General features: G+C 38.7%; 1 protein-coding gene across 2 annotated transcripts in view; it reads right to left on the bottom strand.

The window, feature by feature from the left end:
* The window catches only part of PIK3R1 (phosphoinositide-3-kinase regulatory subunit 1), an 85,448-nt gene that overhangs the window by 51,014 nt on the left and 7,130 nt on the right, over positions 1 to 27,304 (bottom strand). For both annotated transcript variants that reach the window (NM_001133121.1, XM_054555142.2), the window contains 1 exon segment: positions 23,243 to 23,962. In NM_001133121.1, the coding sequence (NP_001126593.1) occupies positions 23,243 to 23,576 (334 nt within the window). In that variant the 5' untranslated portion in view covers positions 23,577 to 23,962.

Here is a 27,304-nt window from a genome sequence, read left to right as displayed (position 1 = left end):
ATGCTGGGGCCTGTCTCTAGGACCCCATGCCCTATGGCAGGCACCCACTCCCTGCTCCTGCTCCAACAATCTGAGGAGCAGGCAGTGAAGCCTAAGCTCCTTAGACCCCAGAGAGAAAAGAAACATAGTGAGCTGGAGAGGAGCAAGTGCTAAGGGCGAAGGAAGACACACACCACTGGGTGTCTCCCAGCTGTTCCCAAGGTGTGCTGCTCACCCAGCTGGGGTGGCACGCTCACTCATGCTCTCAGCTTCCCTCCATTAAGTTTTTAGCTACCCTCAAGGCAGTGAAAATTTTCTCTTCCCTTTGGTGACCCCAGAATCCAGCCCAACACTTGGCATAGAGTAAGCACATAATAGATGACTGTGAACAGGGGTGGCCAGGGAATTATCTTCAGTTCTTTAGGGGTTCCCAGATGGGGATTCATCCAGTTATTCATTTGCTCGCCAAATAGTCTATCAACTGTCTTCTACCTGAAAAACTTCAAATGGCTACTTGACTGAGAAAGTATCTATGTTAACGCCCCCCACCCCACCACAAGCAGTCTCCTTTCAAAGAGTACTTGAAATACCTGGTAATCGGTGACTATAAACACCTATTAAAATGCAGCTTTATGGGAAGCTAAGTCATTACCATAGTAGCTTAGTAGTAGAAGCTACTGGGTTAACAGAATTCCTACAATGGCTTGTTGAATTAACCAATGTCATTTAGTGAAAGAAATAGTTTAGTTAAGAAGTCCAATGCCCAATATGATGTTATTTTAAAAAGAAACAATTTAAATACTTCAATGTGTGTTTAACTGGATTTTGTGACAGGACCACTTAGTGCAGGGTAGATAATATGTCCAAGCAGTATTTTAACAACCCCATACATCTGGTTTTATGGAAATATAACACAAAAAGACCAACAAGAGATACCATGATATAGAAGTGATGGTTGAGAGAGTAAAAATTAAAAAGGGATGAAAGTTGATTGAGTAGAAAAAGCAGAAATAAAAGTTTGACATGCACCTAATTCTACTCTTCTTCGGTAGTTCTAGGAACAAAACCAACTGGAACAGGAAAATGACTCTGAATTTTAAATAATGAGTAAGCATAGATTCCTTTTCCTAAAGGAAGAGACAAAAATAGAAGAGAAACAAGGTATCATTACTGGTAAATGGGTAGGTCTTGACAGAAGGAAATTACTACACAGCCTGATTATAACAATGCATTTCAACCTCCCTACATAAAATGCTCATGTCTTAAATTCCTTGGTAATATTTATGAAGTTATCTTATTTCCCCTCTATCTCACCTTTTCGAATCATGCTGCAATACTATGTATGAGCCTAATGCTGACATCCATAGCAGTATGCTGGAAAATGCGAACATGTTCATTTCCTTCAGAAAATGTCTCTTGGTTTATTATGGCCTCACTCCAACCACTCTTCTGCTTGGTTTTTGCTTTTATTATGCTCTACTCATTTAAATTCATCAATATGTTGCTTTGTAACAGTTTATATTTTTTTGCACACATATATAGGTGTACTACATAAAAATTGAAACAAATAACATATAGTTCTTCCAATTTCCCTTGTATGACCTCTTTCTTTAGTTGTTACAGTGCTTAGTTCTCAGTGGTGGATAAATAATTTTTGCCAAAACAACTGACCAAACATGTCATGCCAACAAAGGGTATCAAATGATTATTTGGGTAGTGCCTCATATAAAAAAACTTAGAATTCCAAATATGAACAGATGTAAAGAAAAAATAAAGACACCATACAAAACAGTATTGGCTTTATTCATAAATTTGTTAGGATGTCCACCAACACACACAATCACAAATAGAATACTAATCTATGGAAATCTTAATTTTCTCAAGAATTGAAGGGTGTTTAGATACAGAGGACAATGAGGGGAGGTGGATTTAAGGTAATATTAAGAATCAAAAACTGCTATGCTGGTGTTTTATATTTAAATCTAAGTCATCTTAGTAATTGAATTTATATATCCATCCAAATAGTGGGGAAAACACCATTAAAAAGAACATTTTTGGCCAGGCATGGTGGCTCATGCCTGTAATCCCAGCACTCTGGGAGGCCAAGACAGATGGGTCACTCTTGAGGTCAAGAGTTCAAGACCAGTCTGGCCAACATGGCAAAACCCCATCTCTACTAAAAATACAAAAATTAGCCGGGCTTGGTGGCATGGGCCGGTGGTCCCAGCTGAGGCAGGAGAATTGCTTGAACCCAGGAGGCAGAGGTTGCAGTGAATTGAGATCCTGCCACTGCACTGCAGCCTGGGCAACAGAGCAAGACCCTGTCAAAAAAAAAAAAAAAAAAGAAGAAGAAGAAGAACATTTTCCCAGTATGGAAATACTTGAGAATTTTCAAAACAAAAAACTTTTTTTGTTTTATCAAATGCACCTTAAGGACATTCAATGACTCTGGGGCAATGATGCCGTTTAGGGCAGTCGTCTTTGTATGGTGCCCATGATCTGGAAAAACAGGCCCTGGCACCAAAGGCCAATGTCACCACTGGCCTGTCCCATTTCAGTTGGGCAGGAAATAATGGATTTCAGAGGCTGGAATGAAGGAAAGCCCAAACTAACAACAGAGTTAGAAAAATGTTTTCAGCCTGTAGTCCCAGCTACACCAGAGGCTGAGGTAGAAGGATCACTTGACCCCAAGATGTCAAGGCTACAATGAGCCATGTTGATGCCACTATACTCCAGCCTGGGTGACAGAGCAAGACCCTGTCTCAAGCAAAAAAAAAAAAAAAAAAAAAAAAAAAAAGCCATGTGCAGTGGCTCACACCTATAATTTTAGCCCTTTAGGAGGCTGAGGCAGACAGATCACTTGAGACCAGCCTAGGCAACATGGTGAAACCCCATCTGTACAGCAAAATTAGCCAGGCATGGTGGCGCACGCCTATAGTCCCAGCTACTCAGGAGGCTGAGGCGGGAGGATCAACTGAGCACAGGAGGTTCAGACTGCAGTGAGCCGTGGTGGAAAGAAAGGCAGAAAGACAGAAAGAAAGAAAAAGGAAAAATGATTTCAAAATCAATCAAGCCTCTAAAATGTGTCCAATTAAAATCCACTTATCCATTAAAATGGAATTCTAGCTCAAAAAATATAATTTTAAAAGAGACCATGAGAGCAGCATACCTCCTCTACTCAAAAAACTATTATGACTTAGAGATGAGCCATGATAAATTCAAAGCACAGGGAAAAGTTCCTTATCAAATCACATATTTCCAAGTCCCTTATCCAAGAGCACCACTGAAAGAATTCTATTTCGATCACACTACTAACTACCTGTAAGAACGGCAAACACCTTTTAGTTTTAGTTCTTCCTTTTTACCAATAGGTGGCAAGCTTTATCGCTAAGACAATTTCGGCAAAGGATTCAGCTTCAGAAAGACTGCCTTTCCTCTCCCCCTTAAGGCTCAGCATTTTTTTTTTCTTACTAATGAGCTATTTGACAGTAATCATAAAACCAAAATATTCGTTATTTATTAAGCTACTGCAATTTTGGATTTGTAAAGGAAAAAGAAGTCCCGGAAATCTTTTAAAAAGACACACATCGTGGTGGCAGGCGCCTGTAGTCCCAGCTACTCGGGAGGCTGAGGCAAGAGAATGGCGTGAAACCGGGAGGAGGAGCTTGCAGTGAGCCGAGATCGCACCACTGCATTCCAGCCTGGGCGACACAGCGAGACTCCGTCTAAAAAAAAAAAAAAAAAAAAAAAGACACACATGGCCGGGCGCAGTGACTCACGCCTGTAATGCCAGCACTTTGAGGGGCGGAAGCGGATGGATCGTTTGAGGTCAGGCGTTCCAGACCAGCCTGGCCAACATGGTGAAACCCTGTCTCTACTAAAAATACAAAAATTAGCTGGGTGTGGTAGCGGTCACCGGTAATCTCAGCTACCTGGGGGGCTGAGGCAGGAGAATCGCTTGAGCCCGGGAGGCAGAAGTTGCGGTGAGCCGAGATGGCGCCACTGCACTGAAGCCTGGGCGACGAGTGAAACTGTCTCAAAAAGATACCAAGTGGACAAAGCAAAAGAGACTCCGCAGGGGAGGGGATGGCTAGGCATGGTTTTGACATAAAGTATAGAATACACCCATACAGCACACTAAAGACTTTGGAATGGCTCACAACCAACTTGTACAAGTAATGAAGATATATAATGTAAAAAGAATACAGGTGTTTACCAGCATACATCCTTCAAAGGACAAGACTTATAAATGCAATGGAAACTCTGTCCCAAGAAACAAAACTTTATTCTAGTGGTCTGTTTGGGGAAACATGTACAGCTGTTCAGCAAATTCACTGTCACCTTCACTGCAACTGAAGAGAATACTCAAATATGTGTCTTAAAAAGAATTGGTCAGTCCATGCTTACTAACTTATGTAATTCTGCAATAATCTAACTTCATTCTTCTTCGGGCAGCCTCAAAAAAGGTAAAGAAGAGTTCATTACTACTCTCCATAAAACACTGCTTCATATAATTTTCAACTGTTTAAATTGGTCCTTGGTCTTCATTTTCTGTGGCTAAACAATTTCAATTCCTTTCATTTTCGTCAGGTTTAAATGCATCGCTTAAGTCTAAAAAGTAATTTTTTTCATGTTTGTCCCAAATGTATTTTTTAATTTTTATTTTTGAGTGCCTCACTGAAATCCTTGGCTTGGTAGAGGTCATCAATTCTATTTTACAGATGAGAAAACCAAGGTTAAGTATGTTACCGTCTTTAGGTCACACAGCACATTAGTCACAGCAATTAGGACGAACGGTTAGCCAAGGGCATTGTTCAGAACTCTGAGACGTCCAGCCTGTTTGCAAGTGCTCCATGTAAGCAAGAACAATGAATGGAAAAGAACAAAAGTGCAATGCTGCGTTGGTGATTCTATAACATCAGTAACAAACTCTTTCTCCTGTGTATCTCCCACATGCTCATAAGGACCCAAACAGCATATTGAAAACTCAACTAGCTTTTTTTTTTAAAAAAACGCATATTTGTCTAAATTCTTAAACTTTCCAAGATGTACAACCACTGCTAAATATATTCATGTATAATGCAATAAAGAATTATAAAATATAATGAAGATTTGCTGATATACTTATGTAGTTCAAATTTTTCCTCCAACTAGGAGGCTCTTTGGATTAGAAAATAAGAGATAGCTAACAAGACCCATCATATATTCTACACTGTATTCTTTTCCAATGTTGAAATCTATTTCATCCTTTTGAAGTCAGCAGCTGACTCTCAGAGAATCAACCCAAAGCAGAGTGACTTGGATGCCTGACTTAATCTGGCAACTAACTGTATGAGTGCCTTTACCCCTCTGTTTTGCCCCTCAATAACAGAAAAATTATTCCTTGTGCCAAGGGATGCAGAGAGGTTGATAAAACTGCATGCTACTTTGGATTTCTTAGAAATTGTCCATAAAACTCATGGAACATGTTATGAGATGGAATATCATAGATGATGTTCAGTTAAAGATATGGTTTCTTAACATCTAGTCCCACAGAGTCACATTAGATCTGAGAAGTTCAAACAAGTGCATTTTTCTAAAATACATGTTGCCTTATAAGTATCATTCCAAAACGAAGGAAGAAAACTTCAAATTAACAAGGGATATAACCAGTTAACTATTCAGTGAACAGCAGCATTCATATATTCAGCACGAATTACAATGTGGTTACAGCTAAAACTCATTTTATTTTTGAGGTCCAGAGCAGAAGTTTAATAGGCGAAAGAAAGAGAAAAGCTCTCTGAAGCAGAGGGGGATCCCAGAGAAATGGGCGGCCCTAAAACTCATCTTCATACCCACAGAAATTTTATTTATTACTTGATATAAAATAAGCAGTTAGAAAAAAGTTTTCACAAGGACCATTGAGTGAACTCAATGTTTCTAATTAAAATACCCATAAATAAATCCCAAAGTCTTTAATTATGACCCATTTAGTCAAGAGACTTTCAACACATGCTTTTTGCTAAATCCCACTGGGGGAAAAAAAAAGGAATTTTCTGTCACTCAAGTCCTGTACCTATGCAAATATGCTCCATACAACTGTTTTCTGCATCCAATTATTTTTTCTTCTACCTAACTGGGGGGAAAAAATCAAGTTAAATTATTTCCATTTAAAAAGGTTTTTATATATAAAAAGTCACCAAGGATGGCTGGTTAACAGAATTTTGGTTTGCCCTGGATAAAAATATATTGCTGCTTATATCCATCTGCAATTTAATCTTAGTAGAAAATATAATTAATGTAGCCACAGAACACTCCAAATTAATGCTTTAATTTAAACTACAGCTGTTTAATCTTCTCATTGTAAGAGAACAGAATACCTAACACTTGATTCTAGAAGAGCAGGAAGTAAACAAGAGTGAAGAGAGGAAACTGAAATTACTCAATTGTCCACGAAGCTTAAGGAGCCATTTTACATAGTCCAATTAAGTAGCCCCTCATCACTCTCATTCATTTAATCGTTTCATGGCAGACTATTCAGAATCTGCATCCCAAAGGTAACTTGTTTCTACCCGTGATCCACCAAAATTAACTGAGCAGCTGCTTTATGCTGAAGCCCTGGGCTGAGAGCTAGCCTTGATAGTACAGTAGCTTCTTCAGGTTAACAAATTGAACTGTCACTAAAGGAAAAGAAAGGCTGCAATGGATATACTTGTTTGCAGTTGGTTTACACATTCTCCAGTGACCATTCTGGGAAAGAAAGAAAGGTGCAACTATTAGCACAAATTTGGTAGAACAGGACTTTCTAACTCCGCCCTCTTTTAATTCACTGCAACTTCCCTTGAAGAATTTTCTAGGTTATGACCTCCATAGATGGTTCTTCCCAGGGCTGAATTTTCTCTGAGGAAAATCCTCTCATCTAGTTAGAGTTCATAGGAGAGGACATATTTTTTTTAAAACAGGAAACAAAACATCAAAACTTTTCAAAGTTTTATGTGTCTAATCAAAGCAGTGGAACAAATCTTTTCTTAATCAAAATTATACTTTAACAGTCAGAGACCCTAGTAGATTTTACATGTTCAAAAACTAACAATTCTTCTGATACCAAGAACAGAAATACAAGTTATGTTTCACATAATACAGAAGCAAAGGGCTCAAAACGGGCCTTACTCTTTCATCGTGGCCTTTTGTAAAAATTGCGACAGTGGACCAGTGGGATTTCTGGCAGGAAAGAAGTCCCATCAGAGGCTGGCTTTTTTTTTTTTTAAGGCCTTGCTTATGCAGAAAATTCTTGCTTTTTCCATTATGTGGTGTCTGGGGGAGGGTGGGAAGAGGAAGGCTTCTTTCTATACTTGTAGAGCACTGTAATTTAAAATGAGTCATGCAAAACACAAATGAAAATGTTAACCTCTGAGATGGGGGTCAGCAAATTTTATTCCCGCTTAGATCCAGTTTTCTCTGGCCAACTTGACTAAACACAAACCAGGGGCTTTCCCTGGATAGTCACGCTCCAACTTACCCAGACACTGAGGGCCAAGTTCAAAAGAAGGCAAGCTCAAGAAGGAGGCCTCTAGAATTAAGAAATCCTTGGCCATGGCTCAGCTCATGGACAGGCCTTGGGCTATCCCGTTCAACCCAGCATACCTCCCATTTCACAGGTGTAAATTTCCACCTCCCATCACAGCTCTTGGGGATACCTTAACTCCTTAGACGGGTAGAATGATCTGTCCTGGTGGCAAGCCATATCACAGTAGCTGACACAGTCTCCTGTCTCCAGCCTGGGAAAGCATTTGAGTTCCTATCTACCCATGGAAGACCTCTCTTCCGGGGCCTGCTGCCTTGCCTCACTGGAAGTCGTGCTTCCAATAAAATCATTAAACCCATGTTGATGATATAATGGAACCACCCAGCAACTAGGACTTTTCTTTTGGCTTCATACATTATGACTATGGTGTAAAGTTTGACCACCGTGTATTCTCTGACCAAGATTCAACTTGAGGCCACATGAAAAACTTCAGACACTTGATCCATGTTCTAGCCCCAAGACCTTTAAGTCAGAGCTGTTTCTTTCCTCTATGCAAAGATTAACTTTTTGCCTAACCCATCAATTAAAACACAAACATTTTTCTAGGCTGGAATTGCTATAAGGAGTACAACTCCATATTCTCAAACTAACAACATTCAAATAGCACAATACTTTTGCCTAAATGGAATGAGGGCATTGCTTTAACCTGTGATACTTCATATTCTTCCCTTTTTATTTCAAGTAAACTTTGAAAGAAGTTGATGCATTTGTCCAAATGTGTGTGCAAATTGTCACAAATAAGTCTCTGATTTGATACATGCTTCTAGTACATGATTTTGACAGAAATGAGATATTGGCCAATCAAGCATTTTTAATATCTATAAGATTCTTAAATTAGTTTGAAGGTAACTGGTGTATAGGTAAAGATCACAGAAATGTGAGATTGTATTTAAAAGTCTACAATTTACAGGCAACTACTTGCTAAGATTTAGTTAATACCACTAGAGGTTCCTTTCCTCCTGCAACTCGTCTTGAGGGTGGTACAGTGTGGTGCTGGGAAGCACCCATCCTGAAGTGAGAGAGGCTGCATGCAAAGACCAGCTCTTTACCAGCTACTAGTGTTGGACTCTGGGCAAGTTTCTTTTTCTTTCTAAGCCTCAACCTGCAAACAGGACTAAGTGGACTAAGTGAGATTAGGTAGGTAGATAGAGCACACAGCACATGGTGCCTGGAACAAAGCAAATGCTCAATGCTTGCCTGCAATTGTGTTAGTAAGGAGTCACATTAAAGAAATTTCAAATTTTTCATCTTAGTGGTAAAACATTTCATCTTGCATGTATTTAAGAAAAGGAAAATGTAGCATCTCGATGTAATGAACTAAAAACAGTAATGTAAAACAAACAAACAAACACCACCACCAAAAAACATTGTAACCACCACCTTTTCAGCAAATCAAAAATGCAGGTAATTATTCAACTACATGCCCAAAATAAAGTAACAAAATTAATCGAACATGCACTGGGGTTTTACTAAAAATATTAAGTATCAACTCTTCTTTTTAACCCTTATAAACAAAAGATTTTTTTTCCTCTCATTTTAGGAGGCTTTAATTACTATTAACTAGTAGTCATCAGTATTATTAATAGTTACTATAATTATTAACCCCCACCAGGACCATTTCCTTCTCTTAGGAAATTATACATTAAATGTGAGACAATATAATGTGAAGATTACTAACTACAATTGCTAAGTTATAATTTAAAACATTTCAATATGTGAACTAAACAGCATTTGGTGCTGGTGAAAAATGGTCCCTTAGGAGTCCACTGAATCAAGAGACTCGTCATCATCTAAGCAAAACCCTCACTAGAAAACAGAATGAGTGGGGTTGCCTGGGAAGTGAAGAGTGACAGTGGTTTTGTATTTTGGAAAAAGATCACTGTGAAACTCACCTCATCCTTCTCTTCTAGAATATATGAAAGGCAACTGGTCTCACAGCTAGACTATAACAAAACCAGGAAGGAAAGAAGAAAGGAAGGAAGGAAAAAATATTTTCATTCTTAAAGAACATAATTACCCAAAATATTAAAGGGATGTAACAACTAGGTTGGCATTCACCGAAAGCAGTTATGGGGATAAAAAACAGTTACAGTGACAATTCACTTATTTGGGGTAGGCAAAGAGGTCTCAGAGTCTGTTGCACAGACACAGGTTCCTGGCAAAGGAAACAAGAGTAAACATTTTTTGCATCTTGTCAAAGTTTTCCTTAGTGAAGGCCAAAGTTAGATGATTCCAATCACAGAAGGGCTGGAGAGATGTGGTCTGACAAGAATTGGAGTTTCAGTTAAACAACTGTGAATTTTATGCTCCAATATGTTTAAACTTCCTCTAAATGTTAAGCTGACCAGGTTTCTCAAGTTTCCCCTAAGGGGAAGATTAGACCACAAGTGACAGTTACAATATAACTGTACATGTAACGCCAATCCAAACAATGAAGGCTAGTGAAGTAGCAAGTTAGAGCTGGCTTTCAATCCTTTCTCTAAAGCTGCTTTTAGTAAAACAGTACACTCAATTATAAAGGCAGATTTGTACAGTGTACCCAATAATGGCTTTTCTATATGATGGTTTAAATATAACATTTACTATATATCATATATGAATACATATTATATACAAATATATATTTATACATAAACATTTATATATAAGTAATATATATATAAAAGTTGAATATTACATAAATCTGTAATGTTATCTACAACATTAAGAAGCACAAGCCAAGTGAGGGCTACACTGAAGGTTAAAATTTTAGCCAGTTAAGAGCCACAGGTTCCAACATGCAGAAGGAATGAACTGCCCTTTAAAAGTAATCACCTCTTTCCAGCCTGTGGTTCTGATGAGGTTCTTTTGCTATAAGGGATAGTAACTCACACATCTGCTTTATTCTTTTCAGTTGTTCTTGGGTCTGTTTCCTGAGAGGAAAAATCTGCTTGTTTAACTCACTTTGTCATATCAGACCGCATCATACGTCACTGGCAAGCCAGGGAGTCATCTGCCTTTGGCTCCGGGGTGCCTTGTGGCTGGTCGGAAGTCAGCAGCATCAAGCGGTGTGAACATTAACCCCCGCCGCCCCTTTTGCTGTATTGCACAGTTGCTTAAGAGCATTGGGTCAACAGTCGGACTGTTTGGAGTCAAATCCCAGCTCCTCCACTAGCTGTGTGACCTTGGGCCATCATCTAACTAAACTTGTTTATCTTTAAAACAGGTATAATAAGGCCAGTGTCATAGAGTTCTTAGGAAAAGTAACAAGTCAATGGAATAAAAGGTTAGTGCAGTACCTGAAAAACAATGTGTGTGTTGAACACACAAATATATATATATGGTCAATTTTATATGTATATATGTATGTGTTTATACATGCATACATATGTTTATGTCTGTATTTCTTTAAAGTATTCATATATAGTAAACATTTTCCCTGTAATATTTTTATTCTTTGTTGCCTATCTTTTGGAATATATATTTCTAGGTGTTTAGAAGATACATACTTCATAGTTTTATTATTTTGATAATTACTTAAGTTAACTAAAATGAATTATTTAAATTTACACCTTTTTAAATTATAAAGCTTAACAATAAAAAGGCAACCTTTAGGTCCTGGTCCTCCCACGTGAACAAGAGGTTTAGTGTATCTTTCCTGAGCTCCTGCTTATCAGTGAATACCTCTCAATTGCCTTTCCACATAAAATATAAGGAGGAAGCTTAAGTCACCATCTTTTCTCCTCAAAACTCTACTAAAATCAATGCACTATTTTTTTTGGCATTTATTGCTAGAAAGGAGAAGAAAAACAATTTTGTTCCCTGGTAGCTAATATCTTGCCAGATATTTTGGCAAGGTACTTTAACATTATTCTTAAAAAGAAATGCCCAAACATATTTTTCATTGATTTCACCTGAAAAATACGGCAACACTTTCAAATCTGCACACGTGCATGAAACTTATTATAATGATGTTGTTCTATTTCACTTGAAGTGGTTTCCTGTTTATCAACACTTGTAATTCTCCTGTTAGATATTCTCTCTATATATGTTCTCCCTCATTTTATGTTTTTATCCTTTGGATTCCAAAGAGATTTATCTTGTTTCTCCTTCACAACACAGACTTTATTTTCAGCTCATTACTCCCTTACACATGAATTTTAATATGCTATTACATTTTTAACTTAGTCTTTTTTTATTGTTTCACTCCGATTTCATCCTATCTTACTGTCTTTTCATCTCATAACCGCCTGACTACTTTCTGTCCCTTTCATGAGGGACAGAAATAAATCATAATACTAAGCAGAAATATTATAACAGAAATAAATTATAATCAATCAGTTCTGGAGGTCTACTCTTCTTTCAAATCTCCAATATGACCTCCCTTTTTCTTTTATAGATGGACATGGTTCAGTAGGCTCGGTTAGGTTTTTCCTGTTTATCACTAAACAAGGAAAGATCTACCCATGGCTGGTAACTGCTCTGAGCCAAGGGATCCACTTGGGTGCTAGTTAGTTGGCAGGCTGAGATAAACAGGCCAATTTCAAAGTGGTTTTCATTTCAACATGGTTTTGGTTAGCCTGAGAGAAAAATCTCCTGCGTTCACCGCCTGGCTTTCTGATGCTCTGAGTGATGGAGAGCCTGTAATACTCAAAACCCTCAGTGAACACAGGTCTTTCTAACTCTACCCCACCTTCAGCACTTTATTTTCATGGATTAGGATTCTCAGGATATAACAGTAATAGCCCCTAACTTACCATTCCAGCTCTCTCTGGTTATTTTCTAAGTTGTGACCTCCTACTGATTAGAAAGGCTAATAGAAAGGCTAACAAGGAAGAGGGGGGAAGAGCATTCCTGAGGACAGTTCCCTGGGCCCTTTCTGAATTATGGACAGAGTTAGGGAAGAGATGGGTCTGCCCTGCTACTTTTAGGTAGTCAAAACTTATCCTATATTTTTTAACCCTGGTTCTGTTGAGTTTACAGTAGGCATTTCTTCCCACTAATTCTAGTTTTATGTGTTAAGAATATTTTTTTTTTCTTCCTATCTTCTTAGGAATTGTACTGAGAAGAGGTTCTCTTGGAGACTCTTAAGAAGCTGTGTCAGGACTACCAGTCAGAGGCCTTTTTAACTCAGAAAACATTTAAAGTTTTTTTTTTTTTTTTATGGGAAAATAAGTAAATAAGCAAAAATAAATGCATTCGAGAAGTTCTGCTGGCACTCACTACCTTTGAGAGACCATCTCTGGGCAATGTCACACTGTCCTATTAGACATCTGAAAATAAAATTCACCTGCGCCTTTCCCTTACCCCTCAATCACCCCTCTGCCCTTGGAATTCAGGTAACAGAAACACAAATGTTATAAATTTGGCAGTGGCCAACTTTCCTGAGAAATACGGTTTGGCATTCAAAGGAATTTGGCAATTTGTACTCAGTCTTTTTAAATGGCATTTACTGCTAACCTTGACACAATTCAGGTACAAGACTTCAGATTCATCTGAGTCAACTTCAGGTTTCTTGTGTTTATGGACTTCAAGCAGCTGCTATCCACAGACCAAAACACATAATTCTTATGCTGGATACCCTCAAGTTTTTGGCTTTTAAGCAAGTAATAACTCCAGTCTGTGCTACATTTTAATCAAAATGATATAATTATGAGTCTGAAATAAGAAAACTTGAAACTCAGGGAAACATTTAAAGCAGACATTTGACTTCTTCAAAAACAACAGAAATGAAGGTAAATCTATTTATCAAGGTTATAAAACTTTTGAGTTATCTGATCATGGTGTATTTCTTCCTGAGAAAAATTGCATTTACATGCACATACCCAAAACTTTGTCTTAGCTTCAAGGCCTTATCCGTCTCTTTGTAATTCAATCATTTCAAATACTTACCAGACATAAGAAAATGTTGTAAGTCACATATAAATTGGAGGTAAATTTCTGAAGTTGCATGAATGTAACAGCTAGTGAAACTTAACAGATAAAGCAGACATAATTGAAGACCACCCAAAAAGCAGAATTCAGTTACCAATCACTTCCCAAGGGACTACTTAAGGAGATCCCCACGATTGCCTGCCTTGCCCAAAATGTTCTTGAATCTTGTCAATGCACCATCACTATGAAGTCCCCTTTCTTTTTAAATATTTACACAATCACATGACCTTCAGTTTTTAAATCTCAAAAACAGTTATAGGGCCAGGCATGGTGGCTCATGCCTGTAATCCCAGCACTTTGGGAGGCTGAGGCGGGCGGATCACAAGGCCAAGAGATCAAGACCATCCTGGCTAACACAGTGAAACCCCGTCTCTACTAAAAACACAAAAAAATTAGCCGGGCGTGGTGGCAGGCGCTTGTAGTCCCAGCTACTCGGGAGGCTGAGACAGGAGAATGGTGTGAACCTGGGAGGCGGAACTTGCAGTGAGCCGAGATTGCGCCACTGCTCTCCAGCCTGGGCGACAGAGCGAGACTCCATCTCAAAAAAAAAAAAAAACAACAACAAAAAAAACGGTTATAATATGCCATCTTTGCAGGGTGGTTGTGAGCATCAAATGAAAAATGTCTATAAAATGCCTGGCAGGGCCGGTGTGGCACCTCACACTGGTAATCCCACCAATTTAGGAGGCCGAGGTGGGTGGATCACCTGAGGTTAGGAGTTCGAGACCAGCCTGACCAGCCTGAAACCCTGTCTCTACTAAAAATACAAAAATTAGCCAGGCATGGCAGCATGTGCCTGTAGTCCCAGCTACTTGGGAGGCTGTGGCTGGAGAACTGCTTGAACCCAGGAGGCAGAGGTTGCAGTCAGCCAAGATTGAGCCACTGCACTCCAGCCTAGGCGACAGAGCAAGACTCAAAAAAAAAAAAAAAAAATGCTTGGCAGAATAATTAACAAAGAGTAAGTTTGCAAATGTTTAAGGTTCATTTTGAAGAAGACATTTTCAATAGTTAAACAGACCCACAGGGAAGTGTAAGACAAAAACTATAATATGTACTTTGATATACTCTAACCAAATTCATTATATCTCAGTCCTTGGTACTCCACAGATATTCCTTATTATTTAGCAATAAAATCATCTTGTTCTAACTTCTTCAAATACTTCTGAATCAAAAATAAACTTACTTTTTGCTACCTGAAAGAACATGGTAAGATTTAATTAATTGTGTAAAATGCTTTGAAATTATGCATTAATGATGCCACAAATATTCAGCTATGTTTCTATAGTTGGGACACAAGAATGCAAAAAAAAATTCAAATGAACTGTTTACTGATAAAAAATTCTTAAGCATTGAAAATTATTTATTTATTTATTTATTTTGAGACAGTCTCACTCTGTCACCCAGACTGAAGTGCAGTGGCACAATCTCAGCTCACTGCAACATCTGCCTCCCAGTTTCAAGCGATTCTCCTGCCTCAGCCTCCCTAGTAGCTGGGATTACAGGCATGCACCATCACACCCAGCTAACTTTTGTATTTTTAGTAGAGATGGGGTTTCACTATATTGGCCATGCTGGTTTTGATCTCCTGACCTCAAGTGATCTGCCCACCTTGGCCTCCCAAAATGCTGAGATTACAGGTGTGAGCTACTGCACCTGGCCTCAAAAATTATTTTTTTAAATAGAATAAAAATAAAGCCATCAGTGTTTAAGATTAACAATAGCTAAAAAGTTAACATATTATATCTAATATCATAAAAATTAATCTTATTACACCCTTGAGTAGTTCTGAAAACTGCATTTTACCAAAAACCAGTAGCAGGCTAGAACCAGTGCTTGCTGTGGCACTGGTCCCATGTGCCAAGTCTGAGAGCATTATGTCAATTTTCTTCTTTAGGAGAAAGCTTGGAAGATGACAGTGACAACCCGAGACAGTCACTCTGACTTCACAATGCAGCCTTGTCTAATGCCTATGCTAACGTGTTACCTCTTAGGTAGATTTAGAGGGGTCTGAATAAACAAATGTTATAACCATCACTCTCTACTTACCTTGGAAAATTTAACAAATATGTATGAAACAAATCTGTAGGAACTCTCAGCACAGATCACGTCAATGAGTTTAGCGCTACTGCACAGATACCGTTCAAAGGAGGCAGTAAGTCTCAAACCAGTTTAGATACCAGCAATTGCTAACTGCCCACCAACAGAGGTAGAGCCTAAATATTCACACTGGTGAAACATGTCTTAAAACCATACACCACGTGCATTTGCAAAAACTGGATACCAGGTGGGCACTTTCATAAGCAATAATCCCATACAATCCATGAACCAGTCTCCAATCAGATCGTGCAATGAGGTCATGTAAGTACATCTTTCCAACCATCCTAGGTTGTTTCTCTGAATAAATCCTCTCACTACATTCCCTTATTCTCATATACAGGGCTTCTGGGTTGCATTATTGGGGAAACACTACTAGTGAGAACCAATTTTTCTGGGTCTTATTTCTCTGACAATTCTTCTGATTAGGAAGAGAAGGATTAAAACAAAAACTGCCAAAACTCAAAAGAGACAGCATTTAGCTTTTCATCTTACAATTAGAGAACACTGGAACTAGAAGGTTAAGGAATTTATAGAAAGCAAAGCAATGTGCAATTTCTGATTCAAATAATATATCACAGATTTATATTTCATTTATATCTATATTCTTTACGATCTTGGATATCAGATTTGATCATCAAATTACGTCTCCTGCAATACGGTATAATAAATTCACAGTTATAACTTCAATATGAATCAAACTGTGACAGAACAGAATAATCTACAGGCATTACATAATCTACCAAATGAGAATAGATAGATAGATGAATACAAATACATCGCAAACACCTCCAAGCAAGAAACAGCCCAGAGAGGGTATTCCTGAAAATCACAGCCATGCCTTAGGTGGTATAAAGCCATTGGGAGAAAGTTCTGCATACATAATTAAACAAAGGTTTGCAGCTGATTTGTTTTGTTTTTAATTGCAAGGATATATTTTAACAAAGTATACACTATGTTATCCATTATATAACAATGTATACCAAGTTTTGTTTTTAATTCAAAGTTATATTTTAACAATGTTTCTACTACAATAATTCCACACACTGTATACTGCACGGAATTTTCATAGTAAAAATAAAATATTACATAAATTGGTAAGAAGGAATAACACATTTATAAAGTAGTCTGATATTCTGTTAAACAACTTGACATTTTAGGTACACTATACCCAAGTAATTGAAATAAAGCCCATTTCTAGTTCACTTTGTCCCTCTCCATGTGTCCTCCTATATTGAAAGCCTAAGGACCGCTTTGATATCGAATGCTGTAAACTCAAGACCTCAAAACATTCAGATATAATCCATCATGCAATTATGCTTCTCATTTCAAGCTATCACACCATGTTATTTTCTCCTATCTGAGTCTTCAGACCAGTGCTACATCCTTCCCCATGGAAATGTTAGCAACAAAGATACACATATATGCAAGAGCCAGCTGTACTGCTAACATCTGTTTGGTTTTTACTAATCAAAACATGGATATGTAAATGATGTCATATTTGGCACTCTTATTTGCCATAGGTAAAAAATTCTCCCCTTTTTGGGTGCTACTTAGCAGATGTAAGTCAGCATTTGTCATTGAATTTCAGAATTTCTCATTTTTTTTCTAACTCAGAGAAGAAATTCTTACTAATCAGAATGTCTCCTGTTGTAGACAAAGATGCATTCACCTAGAAACCAGAGAAGACTGACATCAAATTTATCAAAGAGTCTATTGACAAGTTAAATAGAGAGTTCCATATTTATAACAAAGAAAACTGTATTCGAATATCAACATTAACTTAGTTGCCAGAAAACAAAATATGCTCCCTCTAGTTAAATAACTCCTAGTTGAATCAGAGGTGTGTGAGGGCTTTACTTAGGATGTACATATAAGGACACTGGACCCTTTTCCCATTTTTGAAAAACGAACACAGAAAGAAATGTATAGAACAGAAGCCTTAACAAAAGCATCGAACAAACATTTCACTTAAATAAGAAAATATAACTTGCCTACCATAACCCTGTGATTCTAAAGGACAGAGGCAGAAACGGACACCTGGCAGAAAGCTTCTTCTCCTCAAATACTGTCTTATTCTGCAACCCTGGACTTAACTGTCACCGCAGCTCTAGGAGAGAAGTTCAAGTGATTCCCTTCAAATAACAGACTGGGGGAAGGAGGGAGAAATGCCTTCGTCTCCTCTCTGGGTAAGAGAGCCTCCCTACTCACAGGCCCCTCAGAGCGTGCCTGTGAATTCCTAAAGTGGCCAGGCCAGCTCAGGGTCAGAACCCTCCTGCTAAAAAGCAGTGAAAATGAGAATCCTGTCTCTTTTTGTCGATTTCATTTTCAAAAAACCACGGATACACAAATTGTTAATTAGGGCTACTTTCCTTTCTCTTATACATTTTTAGGGAAAGAAAATTAACAGAAAAAATGTTTTTAAAAAATCAAGAATGTATTGAGAATATAAATGCTCATGAGAGGGTGAACTGTGTTGCAATAAGTAATTTAATATGCAAATGACATATTCTGTGACCCTAAGTGGTTAGGCTAATCTGATTTTATTCAAAATAATTAGCACATTTGTTTTTTCCAGACACACTCTTTAATCAATTATATTTCAGTAGAAATATATTTCATTTCCTACTGAAACACAGAGGGCAAACACTTAAATTTTCATGCCTGGGTAAAAATCTCCATAATGTCCTGATGAACTTTTCTCATGGTCAGAAGTTAGAGACCGAGCTCAAAGGCCCTTATCTTCTAAGATCCTGTAACTGACCCAACTTTCTCGCAAAAACAGAGTGGTTGATAGATGCAGAATGAGCAGTCAGCACCATAAATTGGGTGGTTTTCCTCATCAGTTGGGCTTAACAAGACAAACCTCCAAGTTCACAGCAAAGGCTTCAGTAGGAAGGAAGGTGAAGAATGTTATGAGAAAGTATATTCTGAAAGAAAACAGAATTCACAAAGGCAGGAATTTGTGAAGCAAAGCAAATGACTTGCACAAGCACTATTTGCCTCAAGGAGACAGCGTAGATTATGACCAACGGGCTCAGCAGAGGTGTGTAATTTGGGATCAGGTCACTATTTTCTGTGCTCTCTGTACCGTGTAGTCAATGTTTGTGATTTATTGCAGCCCTGCTTTCTGGACAGGGAACAACAACCATGAAGGGACACTCAAATGCTGAACGTGAAAAATTTAACAATAACATGCCTTGGGAAACCATGAAAACCAACACCAATGGCGGCCTTTTTCTTTCTGTTTAAAAGGGATTTTGATCAAAATTTAACATAAGCCATGCCAAATGCATGCTTTATGTCTTAGGTTTGAAACCAGCTGAAATCCACTGTCAGAGTCTGCAGGAGGAGCCAGGGAGGGTTGTGTAGGTCAGGATGGAGGTAGGTATGCAGTAAGTAATCTCTTGTGTTAGCAGGTTTCAATGCACTACACAAACTAACATGGGCACAGACTCTCACCCGTCCAAATATTCTGCATTAGCATGACTTTAATTAAAGGATCTCAAAGTATGAGTTAAAACCACTGTCTTGAGAAATAGCCCCACTGGATGGCTTACATATCACAGAGGAATATATTTTTATTCCCATATCCCTATATCCCCACTTTCAATCAACTCATTTCGTTGTGTACAAGAGAAAATACAGGACCCTAGCTGAATGGGGTTGTGTGTAGGGGGATGGGATGCCAGGATCTGAGCAAGCTAAAGCAGAAAGAGCCATAAGATTGCCTTTCAATAGCTGCCTCACCCAAGGGCATGTAACACCCACCTTGCACACCCAGCACATTCTTTATCCAAACAAAACATGGAAGAGGTTCTCTCCAAAGAACACAACATAGGGCTCTACTGGCTTGTAGAAAAATGAAATAAAATGTTATCCTCATATTGGCAATTTTAGCCCCCATGCAAAGGGAAGGAGATAAAAGGATGGGAGAAAGGGCACGGAATTTGCCCTGAGGATATTCGCCGACCATGACAGACCCTCTACCCACTTGGCTTAAGTGACTGAAGGCACTATCAGCTTAATGCACTTTCCCACCAGCAGAACTACCTGTCCCAGGCCCTGGGAAGAAAATAAAGAGTTCTGGAGACATACCAGGCAATGGTTAAGGCCAAGGCAGGATGCCTCAGATGGAGGATGTGGATAACAAATAAGCTGTTATTTTCTAAAACAAGATGGGCCATTAAGCTTTGTATGACTGCACATGACATTCAGAGCACGTGGTCAATTTCAAAAGCAATGCAGAAAGTGAAATAGCTGGATGATGAGCTGCAGCAGCACATGTTTACCAGCATGTTGGGAAACTACCACACTGTCCTAGGTACTTAGGATAATGGGGGACCACAAAGATCTCTCCCCTTATGGAGCTTAAAATCTAACAGAGGGAACAGTCAATGAACAATAAACGTAATAAGTAAACGATATCGTGGGTTAAGTAATCAATGATTTGCAAAAGCAGAGAGGTAGATCCCAGCATAGAATAGTGTGAGTAGAGCCTGACTCCATGAGAAGAAAGATTTGAGCAGAGAAGTGAGAGTGGGTCAGTCAGGCAGATGTCTAGGGGAAGAGCTGTACTAGCAGAGGAGAAAAAGCACAGCTCCAAAGGTGGAAGAGAGGCATGAGAGAGCATCTCAGGGCATGCTGGCTCTTAAGCCTTGATTTCATCTTTTATCTTTGCTTTCTAGCACAAAATAAGGACTCAGACCATGCTTACTGAATGTATGTAAGTCCAAAAACATCTAAGATTATCCAATTAAAACAATTCATTCAATCTATATGCCAGGGCTTCCTAAAAAACTGCATGCAAAGTGTATTGGAAGAAAGTACAGTGCTGTATATAAGATTTCCTAAAGGGTTTTTGACTCTTTCTCTCAAAAAGTTAAATGTCACAGCTTTATTTCCAAGAACATACAAGCAAAATGGAAAAGTAAGACTCTATCATACAGGGAGGAATCTCTCACAGAATGTACTTTTGGCCAAAGTCTAATGACAATTTCCTTTTAAAAACAGAGAGGGTAGCAAGGCTCAGCAGGACACAGACACACAATTGGCATGCAGGCTGTCCTCGCACCCTCTGTCTGCCCTGCTGCCCATTAATGAGGTGTGCCAAGTCCACAAAACAAAACTGCATGTGGTTCCTAGACCTGGGGCGGGGGCTTGGTGAGGAATAACCTTCTAAATGCAATAAACACAGCATAACATGAAAAACTGGCTAAGTCAGGTGGAGGTGGAGGGTGTTAAAAGGAAAAAAAAAGAAAAGAACTAAAGAATTCAATTACAGTAAGAATAGAACAGAACTATCATTTCTTGCCTTCACACAATTTGTCACTGCAAAAGCTTTTCAAAGAAATACAAACGGAGGCAAAAGAAACCAGTCTCACAGGTTCCAACATATAAAATTTGTCCTTATAACTACTTTCCATATCAATTCAACATGCAACTCATAGGAACTATTGAATTCTCACTTCATAGGAATATTTGAAGGAGAATACAAGACCAACATTTCTAGAAAATTGAATGTTTAGTATTATACTCCCCACATGACCCCCCCACACACTCTCTTTTCAACCTTTCAGTTATTCCTAATTTCTCATTTATATTCAGGCTCTAATACTTTTATGCACATTATCACGGGTCTCTCTCTTGAATTCTGCTAAAAATTTTCATTTCACTCCATCTTTCCATGTATTAAAGAAAACTGAAAAAGCTGCTAAAAATCTCAATTGTCATCACATTACATGAGAAAGCAAGCATTATAAAATAGTTTAGGATATAAAAAGAGAAAATGACTTTTCCTATAAGGAAAGACTTGCTTTTCTGTACACCAGAGCCAAAGAAACTTACACCTGATAGCAATTATCAAATGCGAATTTTGTTTAGAAACTGCTTTTATACAATTGTTTTGTAACTAATCTTGACAAGGTGCCCTTATTCCACCCTTTAAATAATCTTCTCTAATTCAACTGAGATATTTTTATGATTCTGTAAAGCTCTGTATTCTCGGAAAAATTAAACCACTTTTCCTTTGGAATTAGGCTGCTGAAGAAAGTGTTTTTAACTTAAAAAAATAAAAGGTGAAAATACATAACTTGGTGGAGAAAAACGATTACGTATGTATCTTCAATCTGCTAAGTGCTGCAATGGTTGACAAAATCACTTATGTATGTGAGGAGAGTCATGGTTTTTTGATTGATCTGCAAAGAAAAATTAACTTTGGCTTTTGAACAATATAATAGAAGATATTATTTGAACATTATAAAGTATAACATTTATGAAATAAGTATCCCTTTTGGGCTGGGTATGGGAAAGAAAAGGGCTTCCCTTCAGGTATCATTAATAAATTCCTTGACTTTAACACAATATTCCCAATCTAGTATTACTCAATACTGAAAGGCAGCTCTTATGCTTGCATTCTGTTTCTCTGTTCTCATTGTCTTATTCACTTGTGTTAGAAAAAGGCAACATTAAAGAAGGTATAATAGCTTACTAGTGGTATCAGAATCTCTTCCAGAAATATCCTGTGATGCCAGTCAGGTCTCCTCAATATATAACTACTGCAGTTAGGCCCACCCATCTCAAACCATTCCTTCCCATTCCCTTCTTAGACCCTAAGAAAGAAGACTACACAGGAGAAAAAAAGAAAAATGCGTGTGATTTACTAGTGAGGAAACCGGTATTTGACAAAGCTGATAACAGCAAAGCTGAGCATAAGGCTTGTCTCTGTGTGAAACCGAACAGAAGATAAACCTTAAAGACACAGCTGTGCCTGAAGCGCAAGTATGGACCATCTCCAATAAGCAATAAGTGGTTTTTGAATGAAGGTGGTTTCCATTTAAGAAAAGTATTCAGTGAATTTTTCTTCCCCCTCATGAAGGCAAACCAGACTATAGGCATTAATGCTACAAATGACACTACCCACAAAGGAAGTGAAATCCCTTTACTTTTATACTAACTATAGGATTGGGTTTCAGCTTTGGCCACAGCGATCCTGGAGAGGAAACCAAGAGGTAGATACCGGGTTATAAAAACAATGGTTTCTTCTCAGCCGAGTTCCGTGGTCATTTTATTACTCTCTACATTTTTCCATACAAATCATGTTAAATATACTTAATATTAGACTTACCCTCCACTTTCCCAAAATTATTATTAGATATACACAGGTTGAGTATTCCTTATCTGAAATGCTTGGAACCAGAAGTGCTGTAGATTTCATGTTGTTCTGGATTTTGGAATATTTGCGTTATACCCCTTGACCACTCTTAATCTGAAAATCTGAATTCTGAAATGCTCTAATGAGAATTTCCTTTGGCTGTCAAAAAATTTTGGATTTTTCAGCATTTTAGATTTCATATTTTCAGACTAGGAATACTCCACCTATAATGCCAATTACAAAAATAAGAAATATAGTAGATGTTTAATTCAATGACAACTATAATAATAGTGTTCAAAGACACTCACTAAACAGGTTCTCAGATACTGTGTCCCTATTTTTATAACAACTTCCAACCCCACAAACACAAATTTCTAGTTGTGTAATGATTGACCAAGCTTTTATGCACCACACATCAATTCAGGTGCAGTTGCCAAGATAACTTCTGCCCAGAACATAACAACTCAACCCAAACTTAAGACTTTTCCTTAAAAAGAAAAAGAAAGGGAGTCATTAAGCAACCACTTATCAATACTGACCTTGTTGTTCAACATCTGCTTCAGTTTTCGAAGAACCTGGTGCAACAGGAAGAGGCCGAGGTGGCCGGGGCTTTGGTGTGGGAGGCGAGATTTTTTTCCTTCCAATATATTCTACATAAGTTCCCGGAAAGTCCCCCCTTTCCCCTGTGGTTTCATTATAGCCATTTAACCAGCCAATTTCTTCAGGCCTGGCTTCCTGTCCATCACTGAATCCAAGAGCTACTAAGGACCCTTTATTCACAGTCAATATGTCACCCAAGTGCAAGTCAATATCTTCTTCTCTTTCCTTTTTATAATCATACAGCGCTCTGTACTGGTACCCCTCAGCACTCATGTTTGCAAATCTGCTACCATGCAACAGTTGAGCCTGGTTGTACAGAGCAGTCCGATTTTACGTTTTTATGAAAAGTGAATTCAGAGAGTGTGTTCGAATCCCTATTATGTGTCCAGCAGAGGACAAAGGACCACTCTCCAAAGGTTTAAGAGGAGAGGTGACTGGCCATACGGCTGTCCATCTGTCCTCCATCAATGGTGTGACCGAAGACAGGGCTCCACTTCCTCTGCGTGCCACAGTCCTCTCACTGGCTTCCTTTTCAGCAACTTGTCAACACTTTGAATCCAGGCTGACTCTCACAGCGAGGCCCAATCCTTTCTGACACTTTTGTCACACTGTCCATCTGTCGACTGATTGTACCGTGGCACTCCACACACGAGCTTCACCTAGGAATGAAGAAAACGAGACTTAAGAATGAACAACACACTTTGCCATCTGTGTTAATTGGAATTTCTACTTCCATTCAACAAGTACTTAATCGATTTGGCAGACAGACACAGGCCAGTGTACTATTGCTTGACACAACAAAGATTAGTAAAGGCAGTCCCTGCCTTCTAAGAACACTGGGCGGGGGCAGAGGGGAGCAGTGTCGGCATGAGGCAATGTCTCAGTGATAAGACTAGTACACAGAGCCACAACACTAGTACATGTCATAAGAGAGGCAGAAACTAAACACTACAGGGTTCAAATGAGGGAGAAAGCACACTAACTGTGCAGGAATCTGAAGACAGAATGGAATGTGTGGTGGGACACTAGTTACAGAAGTGACTAAGAAAATATCATATTCTGAGAAGAGCTAGAACAGGCAGTCCAATCTGTCTGAAGCCAAAGAGGGAGCAGGGGGATTGGGGTTAGAGATTTAGGTAGGGGCTGTAGGACATCACACATGCCCATGCTGAGTTTGTGAGTAATTCAGCCCATAATGTGGAACACTGAAAGGGCTTGGTGAAAAGTGACCAATAGGATCAGAGCTGCACTTGAGGAATATCAATCTAACCACAATGTGTGAGAAAGGTGCGTTGCAGAGGTCTGGCCAAGAGGTAGTGAGGACACAAACCAGGGTGGCAGCAGCAGGTGTGGAAAGGGGAGGAGTGAAATAAACACTGCAGAGAAAGAACATGTGGGATGTGGCAAATGCTTAAATGTGCAGCGAGAACGAGAGGAGCAAAGGGTGCCTGATCCTGCATTAATGAGAGTTTGTAGCACTATCAGGCAAAGAGAAGCCAGGTGACCTGATGGGCTGACGGTGATTCTGGGCACCCCTGTGCAAGTATGCTAGTGGCTGATGAAACCCTGGTCTGTGATTCAGAAGAGGAAACATGCTAGGGATTTGGCAATCAGCCACAATTAGGCAAGGCTGAATTCAATGGAATGGAAGAGCTCACAAGGACAAATTAAAAGTTAAAAAAAAAAAAAAAATGATCCAAGGGCCAAATAGTGAAGTTCAATGTATGTAACTGAGGAAGGAAAGTCAAGGTTTAGAGACGTCCCAAAAACAAGGAAGAAGAGTTCAAATAGGAAAATGTGATCCCTAAGACTAAATCCTACAAAGGCATCCAGACAGGAGAGACTGAGTCAAGGCTAAATAATTTGGGGCTTCGCTCATGATGGAATCATCACGCAGATTCCAGTCCAGCAGTGAGGACAGCAACAACGTCTTAAGGAGTTAAAAAATACCAGAGAGGAAGTAGCAATGGTTGCTGCAGACCACTCTATAAAGAGAGCTTGATGGAGGAAATGGGAAATGGAAGTGTTTTTCTTTTTTGTTCTTAAACATAGTGGAGGCAAGGGAATTAGAGAGTTGCTAAGTCAGAGTAGATGGCTGAGAACGGCATGTACACATATACACTTTGTACTCCAGGCATTTCTCAATGTTATCTTTATTATAAAGAGTAAAAGCCACCCAGAGGTTTCAGTTAAGCTGGCTGCACAATAAAGCAATAAAAACAATAGCCACACAATTTCAGTGGGCTATATCAAAGAGAGCTTTTATAAGTTTTAAAGAGTGGAACACTTTAGAAGTTTAATATTACAGGCACTCGTCAGTGGAGGCATCTTAAGAAGCAAAATCTAATCATAGATTAATTGTTATGTTGGCATTCAGAAGTGTAAAGTATTCAACTTTACATGGTTAAAGCCTCTTAGCTGTAATACAATAACACACTTAGGAGAGTTACATATTAAAAGAAGCAAAAACAAACACTGGAAGTCTTTGTGGAGCAAGAATATTAATTGGGGATAGTACTCTACTTTGCATTTCAGTTGTCGGAGAAAAAAATCAAAGCAACCAATAGAGCATATCAGAAAAATAAGCTATATTATTTGTTTAAAGAAAGCCTTTCCTTTTGAAAGATCCAGAATCAAATTGAATATTCACTGCATAAATTCACATGAAAATGTAGAACTAGCAAATCTCATTTTTAGTAGTAATGTACTCTGTACAAAAGAGACAGAGACCTCTAAAGAACACGAACATTTACATATCCCTAAATGCTTAGAAACCAGGCAATATGCCTAAGAATAATTTAATTCCTCCAAATCTGCCTTGAAATTTTTGTTAGCTTTTCCTGGCAATGTATGTCTTTTAGGGGGAAAAAAAATCCTCAACCAGTAGGCTGGGTAGATCTTTATGCCAGCTGCTTCCTAACACTTCCTCTATTCCAGCCACCCAGTGGGCCAGTTTGGTGGGATTCTTAATAGAATGGGAAGTATAATGAACAAACTCTTCCCCATCTTCAATCCTCCAGGAAGCATCAAGCAAGCCCTTGCTCACAGCTTACCGCTGAAGCTGTTGCTTGCCAGGGAGCTCTGTATTAAGAAAAGGCTCCAGGACTTCTCAAGGTTTTACAAACCTAAAAGCTGTGCTTGAGTCTGCCTGAGGCTAAATTTGTGCAAAGGGAAATAGAAACCTAAGGAACATGATGACTTTTAGAGGCCAGACACCAGAGAGGCAATCCCTGTCTGAAGTGACAGAGAACTAAAGGTCTCTACAAATTCTCTCTCCCTTGCCACCAGTAAGAAGAACCTTACTTTGTGGGTAAGAAGAACCCTGTGCAGAACTCTGGGTCCTCATCTGATAAAAAGAACCACAAATCTTCTATGACTCTAGGATGGTAAATAGAACACACCATTTCTGTCTTCTGAGACCCCAAAGCAAGGCCAGGAAGATGGATACAAACAGGGCATCCATCCATTGATGCAGACGTTAATTCAAGGCCAGCCATTAGTCAGCGTCAATTAAGTGGTCTGAGGGCAACGTTGTAAAAAAAAAAAAAAAAAAAAGGGAGAGCAGTCAAGTTATTGGGGTGGGGACTGGACCGCATGGTGATAAGATGTAGAGAGCCCTTAGCTAGACAGAGAAGGCAGCCACCCCTACTCTTTTGCACATTGTACACTTTCTCCTGACTGCCATGTCCATTTTGATGTCTGTCATTCTTGAGGACTGAATGGGTTAATACACATAAAACTCCGGTTAAGTATTGGGTGATGATGATGATGATGATGATGATTGAGTTTGTACACATATAGCTCCCAATTAGTATTAGATAATATGATGATGCTGACTATATATAGTTATATATAGTCATATATATATAGTCATATATATAGTCATATATGTATATGTGTGTGTGTGTAGATAACTATATAAAAACAGGTACTATCAGTAGTCTCACTTAACATAGGACAGAGAATATCTCTGTCATGATAATACTCAGCAATTGCGAAGA

The sequence above is a fragment of the Pongo abelii genome, chromosome 4 (genome assembly GCF_028885655.2).
Source record: "Pongo abelii isolate AG06213 chromosome 4, NHGRI_mPonAbe1-v2.0_pri, whole genome shotgun sequence".
Lineage (NCBI taxonomy): Eukaryota > Metazoa > Chordata > Mammalia > Primates > Hominidae > Pongo > Pongo abelii.
Note: the sequence above shows the minus strand (reverse complement) of the source record. Positions and strands in the feature narration are given on the sequence as shown.